Source organism: Oratosquilla oratoria, chromosome 6, assembly GCF_046742065.1.
Source record: "Oratosquilla oratoria isolate Oo_2021 chromosome 6, ASM4674206v1, whole genome shotgun sequence".
In the NCBI taxonomy this organism is placed as follows: Eukaryota; Metazoa; Arthropoda; class Malacostraca; order Stomatopoda; family Squillidae; genus Oratosquilla; species Oratosquilla oratoria.
The window spans coordinates 63,820,146-63,836,493 of NC_134782.1; the positions used below are offsets into that span (position 1 = coordinate 63,820,146).

At 39.1% G+C, this 16,348-nt stretch overlaps 1 protein-coding gene across 1 annotated transcript in view; it reads right to left on the bottom strand.

Annotated features, from left to right (window-relative positions):
* LOC143026039 (putative myosin light chain kinase DDB_G0282429) overlaps nt 1-215 on the bottom strand; it is an 840-nt gene extending 625 nt beyond the window's left edge. The window contains exon 1 of the mRNA XM_076186029.1: nt 1-215. This exon is cut by the window's left edge and continues 625 nt beyond it. Coding sequence (XP_076042144.1) covers nt 1-215 — 215 coding nt within the window.
* Nucleotides 216-16,348: the final 16,133 nt, after the last annotated feature.

The window sequence follows — 16,348 nt, forward strand, 5'->3', positions numbered from 1 at the left end:
CAGAACTTTACAAACTGGCTCTTGATGGCCATTTCCTCTCCAGTCGACCTGGAGACTGCGCTGTGGACACATCCGAAAGCGCCTGAGCCCAAAAAAGTTCTGATCTCGAACAACTCGCGAAATTCTGAGGTAAAGGACACTTCTATTTTTTCTTCTTCTTGGTTGAGTCCCCCGACGCTCCCAAACACCTCGAAGTCCTGTGCGTATTTGATCATGTCTCGATAAAAAAAAAAATGCACAAAGACCAAAGGCATCCGCGAGAAGGAACATCAAGATTGGAGTCCCGAGGGTGCAACTCAGATTTGAGAAACGTCTTTCATTCATCCTCTGGGAGGACAACAAAGCGTTCAGGCGTCAAATGATCCAAAATATTGTGAATAAACACTAAATAGTCTTTCCAATGCCTCTTTTACTGTCATATGATTTATTCTAGCTTCTGGATGCCAAGAGAAACAGGTGACCTGTTGACTATCTCTATAGAATAATGAAAGGAATGGAAGTTTTAGATAGGGATGGTTTGTTAATATGGGACAACGGTAAAACGACAGGACACGAAAAGAAACTAAAAAAAGATAGTGACGGAAGAACGATCAGGTCCACTTCGTGCTCGATCTCATGAACCTGTCTCTTGAAGAGACTTAACGCATGAAGAAATTTGCAAACAAAACTCCAAGGGGGCTACCCATTGCCACACCATCCATTTGTTTGTACATCCTTCCATTAGGATGGTGTGGCAATGAGTAGCCCCCTTGAAGTTTTGTTTGCAAATTTCTTCATGGGTACCATTGAGACAGATCTCCTAGCAGAGGCCCGTCCCTCCATTTACTGCCGTTACGTGGACGATATATTCGTACGAGTAAGAGACGAAAGGGAACTTCAAAACCTGAAAACCCGATTCATCAGAGCCTCCGGACTGAATTTTACCTACGAAGAAGCCAACAATGGACATCTCCTTTTCCTTGACGTCCTCGTCAGAACACAACAGACAGGTACGCGTTTGCCTGTGTGTGTGTGTGTGTGTGTGTGTGTGTGTGTGTGTGTGTGTGTGTGTGTGTGTGTGTGTGTGTGTGTGTGTGTGTGTGTGTGTGTGTGTGTGTGTGTGTGTGTGTGTGTGTGTGTGTGTGTGTGTGTGTATGTGTGTGTGTGTGTGTGTGTGTGTGTGTGTGTGTGTGTGCGTGAGTGTGCGTGTGTGTGTGTGTGTGTGTGTGTGTGTGTGTGTGTGTGTGTGTGTGTGTGTGTGTGTGTGTGTGTGTGTGTGTGTGTGTGTGTGTGTGTGCGTGAGTGTGCGTGTGTGTCTGTGTGTGTGTGTGTGTGTGTGGTGTGTGGGTGGTGTGTGTGTGTGTGTGTGTGTGTGTGTGTGTGTGTGTGTGTGTGTGTGTGTGTGTGTGTGTGTGTGTGTGTGTGTGTGTGTGTGTGTGTGTGTGTGTGTGTGTGTGTGTGTGTGTGTGTGTGTGTGTGTGTGTGTGTGTGATATACGTGTAAGAGTTAAGGTGGTCACGCGGAAATGTGTACACACGCAAGTATGCACCTATGTGCAAACTATGCGCAAACACGCACACGCACGCAAAAACACATGCACGCACAAACAAACGCACGCACAAACACACGCACGCACAAACACATGCACACACAAATACATGCACGCACAAATACACGCACGCACACACACACGCAAACGCACGCACAAACACACGCACGCACAAACACATGCATGCACAAATACATACAAGCACAAATACACGCATGCACACACACACGCACACGCAAACGCACGTACAAACACACACACATACACGCGCGCGCGCAAACGCACGCACGCACACCCACATGCATACACACACACACACACACGTGGCGCAGTTGGTAGAGTTACCGGCTGCCACTACTGTGGTCCGGGTTCGAATCCCGCACAGGGCTGAAATGATTTCAGTATCGCTACGCTGCGGGTGTTACTCCAACTCTTATGGGAGAGTAGTTGGGTGTGTGTGTGCGTGTAAGGTCACAACCTTACCGATAGATCGGTCATATATGAGCTCTGAGTTCTCTTCCGGGAGGGAAATAGCTGTCGATCACGAGTCCAACACGTGATCCATACACACACACACACACACACACACACACACACACACACACACACACACACACACACACACGTGCGCGCGCTTTTTCGATCAGTTGGAAAACGCCTAATTTTGTATTGGCATAGAGACCTGTGTTTATTGAGTTACCGAAATGATAAAATAGAGTAATTTCACTCAGTGATTAAATATGAAATGGAGAATAATGAAGAAAAAGACAAAAAGATAATGAACCAACAAAGAGAAAACTGGATGTAAGCAGGGTCGAATCACCGTTAGGTGTCATCCCAAAAAAAAGTTGCAACATGGAAACGCCGATGTCGAATCAAAGGTATGAAAATATAGCATTTTCAGGGTTTGCAAAAGAAAGTGGAATACTAGGTAGAGGTATAGAATTGGAAAGAGAAACAAGGTATAGCAATATTCTATGAAATCAGATTACAGAACTAATAAATGAAATTACAGATCTGAATGAGTTGAAAAAAAAAATGTTGAAATCATCAGAGAGCTTAATGGTCTAAAAAAGGAGTTAAGCATAGTCAAAAGTGAGAACGAATGAATGAAAAATGAAGATACTAATAAAAATGAGGTTTTGAAAGAAAAAAGTAAAGGAACAAATACAAGCGGTGAAACCTTAAAAAGAGACAGATCTCCAAGAAATAAAAAATCAATGGAAAATGGAACAAGAAAACCAAAAAATAACTTTTAAAGAACTGATACAGCAACAAGGGGAAGAAAATACAAAAGAAACAGTCATCATAGTAATTAAAGAAAAAGAAAATTGGGTCAAAGAGACAGTTGATAAAAAAGAAGTGCATAGTAATTTATGGTATTAACCCTTCAGCCTCAGCGGCATACGTTGTATGCCGCAATTTCAAAAGTTCGCCAAAAATAGGCATTTTATTCAGGGTCAAATATGTGGTAATGACCAAATAGCCCTATCCATTGGCTATAAAAGACATCTAAATTATTTGATTTATTGACAAAACTGACAACCCTGGCAGCAATTTTTCGGGTGTAACTTGAGGTATAAAATCGACTTTTAGGACGTAATTTAGGCGATTCTGGTGTACGAAACGAAGTATGAGATGGTGACATTGTACTTCGACACTTAGGCAAGTGCTATTTAATACGTATTTAGACGTATAGAACTGGCAATTTCGCACTTCTAATTTTCTTAATAAATGTGTAATACAAAATGTGGCCGGGCAATAATAATGTGATGGATGCTTACTAAAACATTTACCAAAACAATAAGAAACAACACATCACCTATCCTCCATGAAATTATAAAAAATAAACGATACCGAAGAATCAATTTACCACATAACAAAGTGATAAATATTGGCCAAAAAATCCACAAAAATTATTCATAAACCTATTTTACGCAAGTGTCAGACTATTATGGGCGACTGTACATTGACTTTGAACATTATATCAAATTGCTTCACTCTCTGAAATTCTAACGAAGCTTCCCCGAAAAAATACGATCCCGTTCAACCCGCGTGAGGAGTGAAAGTCTATAGATGCTCTACCAAACTTTTGCAAGCATATCTCGACAAAATCGACCCAGTTTCTCCACTTCTAGGCTAAGGTGAATCAAAATAAGCAAGATTTGTTGGTTTTACATAATTCTGAGTTGATTTAAGCAATAGGTGAAAATCAAATTTGGCTCCGACGCTGGGGGGGGGGGGTATATATTCAACATTCGCCCGGCAACGTACGGGTTAAAGAAAAACATAATGCATCTACATACTTAAGAGAAAAAAGGAGAAAGAAATATCAAAATCAATTCTGAAAAAGATACATGAGGGGCAAGAAATTGAAAAGAAAATAGAGGAAGTTCATAGAATGGAACTATACTCTAAATAAAAAGAAAAAATAGACCACTGAAAATTAAACTAAGGTCTCAAATGATAGCGGAGGAAATACTAACAAAAACAGTAAAGTTGGCAAAAAGCGAAAATTACAAAAAAATATATAAATAAAAAAAGAAATTATCGATGAGGAAAAATAAAGAGAACACAAACAAATTAAGTTAAAGAAAAACAGAGAAAAACAGACTGAATATATATATATATATATATATATATATATATATATACATATATACATATATATATGTATATATTATCTATTTATCTTTATTTCTATCTTTACTATTATTTATTTATCTATATATATATATATATTTTTTTTTTTTTTTTTTTTTTTAAGAGTACTGGACCTGAGGCTGAGAAAATTGTACATAGAAAAAAGAAATACAGGAGACAAAAAAGGAAGGAAATTAAGAATAACGTATACCAACATAGATGGCATGATTTCAGGATTAAATGAATTTGATGACTATCTGCCAGAAGCAAAACCGGATATAATGGGAATTGTGGAGAAGACATTAAAAGGTACCACCAGATACTGTGGGACAAGGTTTATATAATCATTGGATAAAAAAAGATAGAGAGGAGAAACAGGGTGGAGGAGTCATGTTTTTAAAGGCTTAAATGTGACAAAGATAACAGAAGGAAATAATAATGTGGAATAGATTATGATAAAAGTTAAAAACAGTGACATGAAAAGTAGAAAAAATTATTGATATAATATGTGCCTTCAAAAACATATTCTTGAATAGAGTGACCATTCCAAAATATTGAAAGACACAAAGCATGCATTAAATGATATACTGAAAGAAGGAGGACACTTAGTAATTATGGGGGACTTTAACTTTAAAGAAATGTGTTGGGAGATAACAGTGAAAGATGGAGATGACTTTTGGGGAAATATACTAATGGATATGACCATTGAATACACAATGACTCAATAGGTAAAAGAAAATACCAGATATAGAAATAATGAAGAATCGTCGAAACTAGACTTAATACTTGCATCAGAGCCTGAAATTGTGGATAAAATGGAATACAAGACACCAATTGCAAAGATTGACCACATACAAATCGAGTTCGAACTAAAATAGGAAATTTATTTGGGAAGAAATGAGAAACACATAAAAGGAAGACTAATGTACAACAAAACGGATTTTGAAAAACTCAGAAAATTCTTTTAAAAATTTAATAGAGAAAACTTCCTAAATAAAGAAACAAAGATGGAAGAGAAATGGAATATATTAAAAGAAATCTATAATGAAGAAATAGATAAATATGTACCAAAACAAAAACAGGAAAATGTGTACATTAAACGCTGGTACAACAAAAAATGTAGTGAGGCAAAAGATAGAAGAGACAAAGCTTGGAAAAAATAAAATAAAAATGGGTAAGTAGCAAATACATATCAAACTAAAAAGTGAATGCGTAAAAATACGCAGAAAAGAAAAAACAAACTATGAAAAGACATAATAGACAAATGTAAGGATCAACCTAAATTATTCTACAGATAGTAGATGGTAAATTAGAAAATAAACAGGAAATAGCGAAACTGCGTCAAGGGAATGAGGAATATATAGAAGATGTAGAAATGGCAGAAATTGTGAACAAACATTTAAAATATAAAATAAAAATACACATAATTGGGATGAAGGAAAGGGAGAAACATCCCTCCTCCAATGAAAGAAATAATTGTGACACAGAAGGAAATAAGTGACCAAATAATAAAACTTGATGCCAGAAAATCACACGGTCCGGATGGAATTGCAAATTGGATACTAAAAAAATGTATAGATAAATTATCGGACCAAAATATACAAGAAAATAGATTGCTCACTCAAAGAAGAAAAGATACCACAAGATTGGAAAAATGTAAACATTGTACCAATATATAAAGGGGGAGATAAGGAATACTCAACAAATTACAGACAGGTCTCCCTTACAAACAAAATAGCTAAAATATGTGAAAAAGTTATCAAAAGTAGATGGACTAAACATCTGGAAGAAAACAATATAAAAAATCCAAAACAATTTGGCTTTAGACAAGGAAGATCATGTGCCACGAATTTAATCTATTTTTATTCAGAATTAATAGATATAATGCAAAAAAGGGACGGATGGGCAGATTGTGCTTTCCTGGATTTACAAAAGGCATTTGATAAAGGACGACACAAAAAACTACTAAGAAAACTCGAAACAACAGGAGGTGTATAAGGAAAGTTATTGAAATGGATGGAAGATTTCTTACACGGGAGAAAAATGAGGGTGGTGAGGGTGGTACATAGAGACAAAAACTCGACCTGGGAAGAAATGATATGTGGAGTCCCACAAGGTTCTGTATTAGCTCCGATAATGTTTGCTATATGTATAAATAACATGGATGAAGGTGTAGAATGTTATATGAACTTCTTTGTATATGATGCAAAACAACTAAAGAAAGCAAGTACAGAAAATTATTGTGAATCACTACAGAGAGACATGGACAAAATCTGGAAATGGAGCCAAAAGTGGGAAGTGAACTTCAACATCAAGAAATGTAATATATTGGATTTTGGAAAAAGCAAAAAAAAAAAAAAGATAATAATAATGATAATAATAATAATAATAATAATAATAATAATAATAATAATAATAATAATAATAATAATAATAATAATAATAATAATAATAATAATAATAATAATAATAATAATAATAATAATAATAATAATAATAATAATACATACATACATACATATACTAAAGGCTTTTTCTCCCTACATGGGGGGTAGCCACAAAGAAAAAGGCATAGAAACCACTCCCACCCATTCTATTTCCTATATATTCCACTCCCCTCCACCCTCCTCCCTCCCTCTTATCTTGGCACCTCCTGGATGACGGGTCATCCCTGCATCCTGTCCACTGCCCTGGGTCAGAGGCAGTGTCGCAAGACACAGCGCATCCACAGCAAGGCCGCTTCATAAATTCGGCGACCCCACTTTCCGTCCCCTCGTGCAGAAAAGGAGAAGACGGGGAGAAATCCCTTCGGGCTGCGTCAACTTTCTTCTCACACATACCTCCCCACCCCCCACCCCCACCCACTCCCCTTCATGCATCATAGCATCATCTATACACTACCCCTCTCCATTCACCCCTATCTTCTCTCCTCTCCCGTCCTTCCTCCATAGACATTCCTCTCTTTTGTAATGCCCCTTTCACCCCATCCATCCATCTCATCCTAGGACGCCCCCTCATATTCACTCCTTCCACCTCTGCCTTCCATACTTCTTTTACTAATCTTTCTTCACTCATTCTTTCCATGTGTCCCAACCATCCCAATACCATTTCATCAACCCTATCTCCCAGTTCCCTTTCCATCCCTGTTCTCCTCCTCACCTCCTCATTTCTTACTCTATCTAGCCTAGTAACCCCTATCATACTTCTCAGACATAATAATAATGATGAAAAAAATATTAATAATAATAATATCAGGACAATATAAAATTAGTACAATGGAAGTAAAAAGAAGTTAGTCCTGAAAAGGATCTAGGAGTGATTATTAACAAAGACATATCACCAGACAAGCATATTAACAAAATATTCGGAGAAACCTACAATTTACTAAGATAAATAAAAGTGGTTTTTGGTTATTTGGATGAAGATATGGTAAAGAAATTATCAGTCACACTGATTAGACCAAGATTGGAGCACGCTGCGACACTATGGACACCCAGCACAAGGAAGAATATAAAGAATCCAGAGAGCAACAACAAAGATGGCACCAACACCCTCAAAATTGACATACGAACAAAGATTGTCCAAACTGGAACTACCAACCTTGGAACAAAGAAGAGAAAGAGGAGATCTACTGGCCATTTACAGAATCATGAAAGGCATGGAAGTTCTTGACAGAGAAGATTTATTAAATTGGGATAAAAGAAAAACAAGAGGACATGAAAAGAAACTCAAAAAGGATAGTTATAGAAGAGACCTGAAGAAAAATAGTTTTCCACACAGAGTGGTGGATGTCTGAAACACATTGGACGAAACAATAGTGTGCGCATAAATCATACAAGAATTTAAGAACAAACTAAGTGCTGAAAGATACAAAGACGGGTCACTACGAGCATAACTCCCCTTCCCGTATAATACAACTAGGTAAATACAACTAGGCAAAATGCACACACACACACACACACACACACACACACACACACACACACACACACACACACACACACACACACACACACACACACACACACACACACACACACACACACACACACACACACACACACACACACACACACACACACACACACACGGCTTACTGGTGTGGTAGATAGCGTCACGAGCCACCAAGGTTGGGAGCTAAATTTGCGTTTCTCTCGGGGTGTGAAAGGTCCCACATCGTAAATGCAAGCTGTTACCGTCCACCTTGAGTAAGAGAATATGTGTGTGTTTGTGGGTGGGCGGTTTGAAAGGTCACAATATTATCCATAAATCAGACCATATAGGATCTGAAGCTCTTACCCGAGATGGTGGGTCTTCACGAATCTAACACGTGATCTAAGACCATGGTGAATGACATGCACTAACACACACACACACGCGAGCACGCACACACACACACACACACACACACACACACACACACACACACACACACACACACACACACACACACACGCACGCACGTACATACACGCACCCTCACACATACTGTGACATATTTCCTGGCTTAAAAACGAGCGTTTTTCTGTGACGACGCATTGATGACGTCATAGTTCATGATGCCACGTCCTCTCTTGGGAGGAATGATGTTGCAGAAACGTCGTCTATTGATTTCTTCCCTTGTGACGTCACAAAATTGTCTTTCGATTTGTTTCCCCGTATTACGTCACAAAGGCGTTTGCCAATAATTTCTTCCCAGTGACGTCATAGAAGTGTCCTCCAATAATTTACTTCCTGGTGACGTCATAGCTACCTCCAATTATTTCATCCTCAGAGAATGACAGTAGGGTGACCTTTGCAGATTTGTTATCTCGGAATAATCCACTCACCTGATTCGAAATCTACGATATGAAGAAGTTTGTCAGTATTCCTTGACAATAATAATTTTCTTTAACCATTTCGATTTTTCTATATAATCCTTTAATATGTCCAATGTAGCTCTGACAACCTATTGACAACCATAATCTTTTTTGTGCGTTCAGCATCAAACTAAAATTCTCTAGACGGCTTTCTAGGCTATTTAGTAACTATCCAGTGTGGTCAGTATCATTGATTAATACTTCAGAATTGTCAGTAAATGTCCGATGGTCCCTTGGTTCAGTCTCACAAGTCCAGTTTTAACTAGACGTACCTTGCCACGCTTCCATTGGATGCCGTTGCCATTGTTGTTGTTCCTTTTCTTCCTGGTAGAAGGTCTAAAGGAATTGACCAAATGTTCCTGAGTGCTCATGACGCTGAAGCTGTAAAAGAAGAGAAAGACAGAATCACCGCTGACAGAGAGAACTTAGATTTTCATTCCCTTGCCAACCACTAAGTTGTTTATCTTTTAATAGTTCAATGTAACTATGTGTTAGACTAATCTATTACATTATATAATAACAACATTTGTTTTAATCTACACAAAACAATGAAACATAATCCTGAAGTATAGATATGAAAAAATTAGGATATTTGATGTACTGCGTGGTACCACGCCACGCTACCAGACACAACAACAAACTCGTTCCCATCAAAGCACCGACGACTGGCCACTACAAGAACAGCGTCATTCCGTCTATAATGCACATCATTAAACAAATTTAATCTAGTCCAACAATTAGCTCAAATTTTACATTATCAATGCATCACTGCATCACTGGTAACTCGATAAACCGATTACTATTATTACATTCAGCCTGGTATTGATTACCTACTATTTGCTGCGGTTGCCTTAACGCAAAAGACTGAGAGGTTTTAGTTACACCTAATATTTCCAGGATAATATTTCATCCAATTTGTTCCACAAACCCACACATCCACTATATCTCTTAAGTAATTTTCGTTATTTCAATATTTTAGTGTGATCTCTTGATGATTTTTTGTCCAATACCAGCAGATCCTCACCGACCATATTTCCTATATTTTCTTTCTGATCATTATCATATCACCTCTCTTCGCCCTTCCAATATACGAAACTCCAAAATTTTCATTCTTCCCTCATATCTTATCATTGAAGTTTATGATCATCTTCATTCCTGTGCCAGTGCGCGCGCGCGCGTGTGTGCGTACGCGTGTGCGTGTGTGTGTGTGCATGTGATTCACTATCTATTCACTATGGTTTTGAATCACTTGTTGGACTAGTGATCGACAGCTATTTTCCTCCCGGAAGAGAGCTCAGAGCTTATATATGACCGATCTATGAGTAATACTGTGTGTGTGTGTGTGTGTGTGTGTGTGTGTGTGTGTGTGTGTGTGTGTGTGTGTGTGTGTGTGTGTGTGTGTGTGTGTGTGTGTGTGTGTGTGTGTGTGTGTGTGTGTGTGTGTGTGTTCACCTTGGTCTTTCACCTTGGTCTTTGGATCACGTGTTGGACTCGTGATCGACAGCTATTTCCCTCTCGGAAGAGAGCTCAGAGCTCGTATGACCGATCTATGAGTAATGCTATGACCTTACACTCACACACACACCCAACTCCCCGCCCACGAGAGTTGGAGTAACGACTCGAGGCGCAGCGATACTGAATTAATTTCAGCCCTGGGCAGGATTCGAACCCAGTACCCCCGGCACCACCGTGCTGAGAGTCTGAGCCTCTATCAACTGCGTGTGTGTGTGTGTGTGTGTGTGTGTGTGTGTGTGTGTGTGTGTGTGTGTGTGTGTGTGTGTGTGTGTGTGTGTGTGTGTGTGTGTGTGTGTGTGTGTGTGTGTGCGTTTACCTAGTTGTATTTACCTAATTGCAATATACAGCAGGGACGCAGCTGAAATATATTTGGAAGAGAGAACACATTGCCTTCTCATATTATAAATTCGAATATCCGTATTGCTTCTAAAATAAATTAAGTCTTAAAAATTGCGTCTATAAGACTAGTCATAATTTAGGAGGTTAAGGTTTTCTTGCCCAGGTGTATTGTCTGTCTTAAGTCTTGTAGAAGTTATCCGTATGCACTATCTGGCGATAGTTGGAACCATCTTCGGCTATGCGGTACAGTTTTGGTCTTTGTCCTATAAAATGGATATAATTTCATTAGAATTAGTACAGAGGAGAATCACCAAAATGATACAAAGTCTTAGAAATTCAACCTATGAAGACAGGTTTAATCACCTTATCTTACACTTTCTGGAAAGACAGAGTACTGGCGTTCTAATAAAGGTATTTAAATGGGTCAAGGGCTTTAACAAGGGTGATGCAGACAAGGTCATCATATTAATACAAAATGACAAGACTCGTGGTAATGAGTTTAATGGTAATTAGACAAAATGTAGGTTGAAGAATGAAATAGACAATAACTGGGTTACCAGTAGTAACGTAGTAATCCCGTAGCGAGTGCTGAAACAACTGGTTATTTTAAGAGATCAAATAAATTTATGGATAGGGATCATAGGAGGTAATGGGCATGGAACTGCCTAGTGTAGGCCTTATAGTCTCTTGCATTTTGATTCATTCTTATGTTCTTATGAATTATCTTGCCCTAGGACGTGGGTGGTAGATCCACGAGTCGTGAGTTAGGGACGGGACATTTTATTCAGAGAAACATCAACTGCTACCTCACCATCTCCGAATGGTGCTTCCTGAGTTAAATTTACATCAGGCAGCGACTGAAACTGATGATATATTCAGTCACTGTAACGTTGCCTAGCCCTATGTTTAGCTCCAGCATCCAATGTGGCAACCTATAAGAATTGCCAACCCCAGCACTTCCTGTTTGCTGCTAACCTCAGCACTTCCTGTTTGTTTACAAACTCACATGAGTGCACTTCGAACAGTCTGTACCCTGCGCGGCTCCTAGACGGAGTTCACACAAATCGTTGTTAGTTAATACAAACTATTTTGGTATACATGGGGTTTTATTCACCCTTAATGGCTACATCACTATCAAAATTTCCATCCAATTAAATGATAATAATTTAATTCTTCCGAAATGCTACCGCCAGCTGGTGGAAAAACTAGATAGTTTCAACAAGATAGTTATCACCAAGGCAGATAAGGGAAGCAAAGTCTTAACATTAGACCACGAGGTATATGTTCACAAAGTAATAGATCTTCTGAATGAGAACAACACGTATAAGAAGCTTAATGAAAATACCATGTTGACTTATTTTTACGGTCTTTCAAAATTAGGCAAAGAAAGAAACCCTCTCGCGCCCATCATCTCCAGCAAGTCATTTAAATGGCTTTCGGAACTATTGTCACATTTCGTAGGGAAGTTTGACAATTCTCATATTTAACATTCAGGATATTTTGTCACCAAAATTAAGAAAGTTAATGTCCCATGTGGAAGAATTTTAAGCCTTGATGTGAACTCGTTATTTGTGATCATGTTTTGTTCTTCTTAGAACCCAAACTGCAAACATTTCAGGACAAATTCCCCCTTCCGGTTACTGCCGTCATTGCTCTAACGTAAATCTGTGCTCCTCTAATATGTTATCATTTTAAAATGTTTCCTGAAGACAAAAGCTTGTTTGGAGCATGGGTTTTAATGCGTTTTGTATCTTCTATTTTCCTATAGCCCTATCATATTCCTCTTCCATCACATTCATTCCCTGTATTCTGTCACCGGTACTGCCAAACCCATTTTAACCAACTCTACATCCAACAATTATCCAAAATACCTTACTTATGTTCTCCTTTCCATTTTCACTACTGTTTACATCTGTCCGTCTGCACCCTTCACCTCTCTACCCAAATTGCCTCTTCCTATACTTTTTACACTTCCTTCCAGAGCATTGTTTTATCGTTTTAATGTAAACATAATTTATTGTACAGAGAAAAGATAAGATGTACAGTTGTTATATTGTCATATTTGACTACTTTTAACGTTTCAGAGATATCTTGATTTTTTTTCGCCACTCATCCGTGTAGCTAGAAAGGGTCAGACAATGTCATAAAGTCATCTAATGTGTCTTATTTTTGATGATTATTTAAAGTTTCTGAAATATATATGTAGTTCGTGTTACCAGTTCCCTCTTAATCAGAAACAAATATAAAGTTTAACGTCATTTCTGTCGTTCTTTTATAGATATTCAAAATTTTGTCTTTTTGGACTCCAATAAAAAAAATATGAATTTGGCGGTGATGAATAGTTTTGCCACAAGGTCTATAAAGTTCTGAGCTAATACTGGAATGTAACAACTCTTTATGATTTTATATATCTTACGATAAGCAAATGATTATAAATGACTTGACTTCAGGCGATGCCATAGAAATATCATTACGAAAAAAATTGAGTATATAAATCAAAGGAATCTATGAACTATATCCGATCTTTTACTGATGTACAGATTCTGTAATGAGAATCACCACTCCATATCTGATCCTCTTTACTTAGGATCCATTTTCCTTTTTCAGATAACAATTATAACGACCTCTGGAATTTCCTACCTATATGTCAAGAATAATCTCATGGATAGAGTATTGCTATTGCATCAGAATTTTGTTACATATAATAAAACCATAGGAAGTGTTGTGCGCTAAAATGAAGAGAAAAATTCAAGTTCAAAAAAACTTTTTCACAGCAACCACTCCCAACAGCCCTCTTCTTTCAATCTTTAAAGTTGTTGTTCGTCTTCTGAAACGAGAAGCCTTGAACCTAACCTAACGATCCTTTTGTTCAGCTAAATAGGCTGGAAAAGGCTTACGACAGGGTAGACAGAAAGGCACTGTGGGAGGTTATGCGGATATACGGGATAGGAGGAAAGCTTCTGGGAGCTGTCAAGAGTTTTTATGAGAGTAGTAGAGCTTGTGTTAGGATTAGAAAAGGAGAGAGTGAGTGGTTTGAGGTAAAGGTGGGACTTCGGCAGGGATGCGTTATGTCACCCTGGCTGTTCAACTTATACATGGATGGGGTGGTGCGAGAGGTGAATGCAAGGGTAGTGGGTCAGGGATTGGAGATGGTTAAGGAAAATGGAGAAAAGTGGGAGGTGAGCCAGCTGTTGTTTGCGGACGACACTGCGCTTGTGGCAGGATCGGAGGAGGGATTGAGGAAGCTGGTGACAGAGTTTGGGAGAGTGTGTGATAGAAGAAAGCTGAAGATAAATGTGGGTAAAAGTAAGGTGATGAGATGTACAAGGGGTGAAAGTGGCAGTAATCTGGAAGTGAGCATTAAGGGAGAGCAATTGGAGGAAGTGGATAGTTTTAGATATTTGGGTGCAAATGTGGCAGGAAAGGGTGGAGTGAAGGTGGAGGTAGAATGTAGATTGAGAGAAGCGAGTAAATGCCTTGGTGGTTTAAAAAGTGTAATGAGGAATAGGAATCTGGGAATGGATGCTAAGAGGAGACCGTTTGAAGGAGTGATTGTGCCAACAGCACTGTATGGAGCAGAAACATGGAACATGAGAGAGGAAGAGAAAAGGAACTTGAATGTGTTTGAGATGAAGTGTCTGAGAAGTATGATGGGGGTTACTAGGCTAGATAGAGTGAGAAATGAGGAAGTGAGGAGGAGAACAGGGGTGGAAAGAGAGCTGGGAGATAGGGTGGATGAAAGAGTATTAGGATGGTTTGGACACATGGAAAGAATGAGTGAAGAAAGACTAGTAAAGGAGGTATAGAAGGCAGATGTGGAGGGAGTGAACATGAGGGGACGTCCTAGGATGAGATGGATGGATGGGGTGAAGGGGGCTTTGGGGAAGAGGGGAATGTCTGCTGAGGAAGGACGGGAGAGGACAGAAGACAGGGGTGAATGGAGAATGGTTGTATATGGAAAATACTGTGATACATGAGGTGGATTGGACGGGGGAATGAGGGTGAGGTAGTGTGTGTGAGCAAAAATTTTGACGCAGCCCGAAGGGATTTCTCACCGTCCTCTCCTTTATATGGGGGGACGGAGAGGGGGGGTCGCCGATTTAATGAAGCGGCCTTGCTTTGGATGTGCTGTGTCCTGCGACACTGCTTCTGACCCAGGGCAGTGGACAAGGTGCAGGGATGACCCGTCATCTAGGAGGTGCTAAGATGGGAGGGAGGGTGGAGGGGTGTGGAGTTTTTTCGGGGATGAAATGGGTGGGAATGTTTTTGTGCCTTGTCCTTTTTGGCTACCCCCTGGTATGGGGGAAAAAAGCCTTGGTATATGTATGTATGTATGTAAATAGGCTAGTTCATTGTTATCAGTATTCGTTCTGTTGATGTGTTCTTATGCATTATGTCTACTTTCTTATAGCCTCTTTTGATATTTTTTTTTAGGGGGAATGGGGACACCTAGACGCCATAACATAAATTATTATCCATAGAGAAATGTCAAACATTGTTTAGACTCTCAAGATTCTATGAAAATGTGCCTCACTTTGTTCATAATACCCAATTAAGTACAATAACTACCGATTCATTGATACGACTTTTTCAAAATAAAATACTCAGATTCCGTATAAATACCATGCTTAAATAAGTCCACACATTCAGCTAATTAACGCTAAAAATCAGCTCCTAAAAACAATTGCCTAATCTTATACATGATTGTCCCTGGACTTTTGGAAGGGATTTGCGGCAAATATATATTTGGTCGTTTAACTACACTCGACGATTAACGTAACGAAGTGGTTAATCGAGAGAGAGCCGATATTTTTAAATTAATTTTCCGCGGAATATGTTTTTTTCAGATGAGTAAAGTCGTACATTGACAGAATAAACAACTAGATCGCAAAACGCAGTGAAATGGTTAGAAACAGAATGAAGGGGAACTTTGTGTCGTTGTTGTAATTATCGTTCTCTAGACTGACCGAGTAGCCCCCTGTCTCACTGAGGAACGCCACGGCTGGAAAGGGCTTTCCCACACATCCTTTATGGAATGCATATTGTGTTGTTACCATACATGATTGTGTGTAATGCAGTTTTCCATAATGTATTGTATGGTATGGGGTAAAAAGTTGCATCCTTCATGCGGTTATCCAGTCTCTTCTGGTAACTTAGAAGGGCTGTATGGTGGCCGCACCGCAGTCAGATCAGGTGGACCCTGTCCTCTTGTGGGGTGAGAGGACTCAGAGGGATGAATATCAGGGGGTCTGGCATGCAGCAATGTGTTGTCCTTCAGTTTGCTGATAGAATGGTGAGTGCATTGATTATGAACATGCTTTTGGAGGCTGATTTCTGGTGGTTGAGGAGGGAGAGAAGAAAGTGTTTGTGTATAATATAGGTACTGGGTGTTGTCTTCATGTTTCTTGGCGTGTGTGGAAGTTCTGTCTTGTAGTGTAGTGGGTAGGTTGTGTTTGTTGAGACT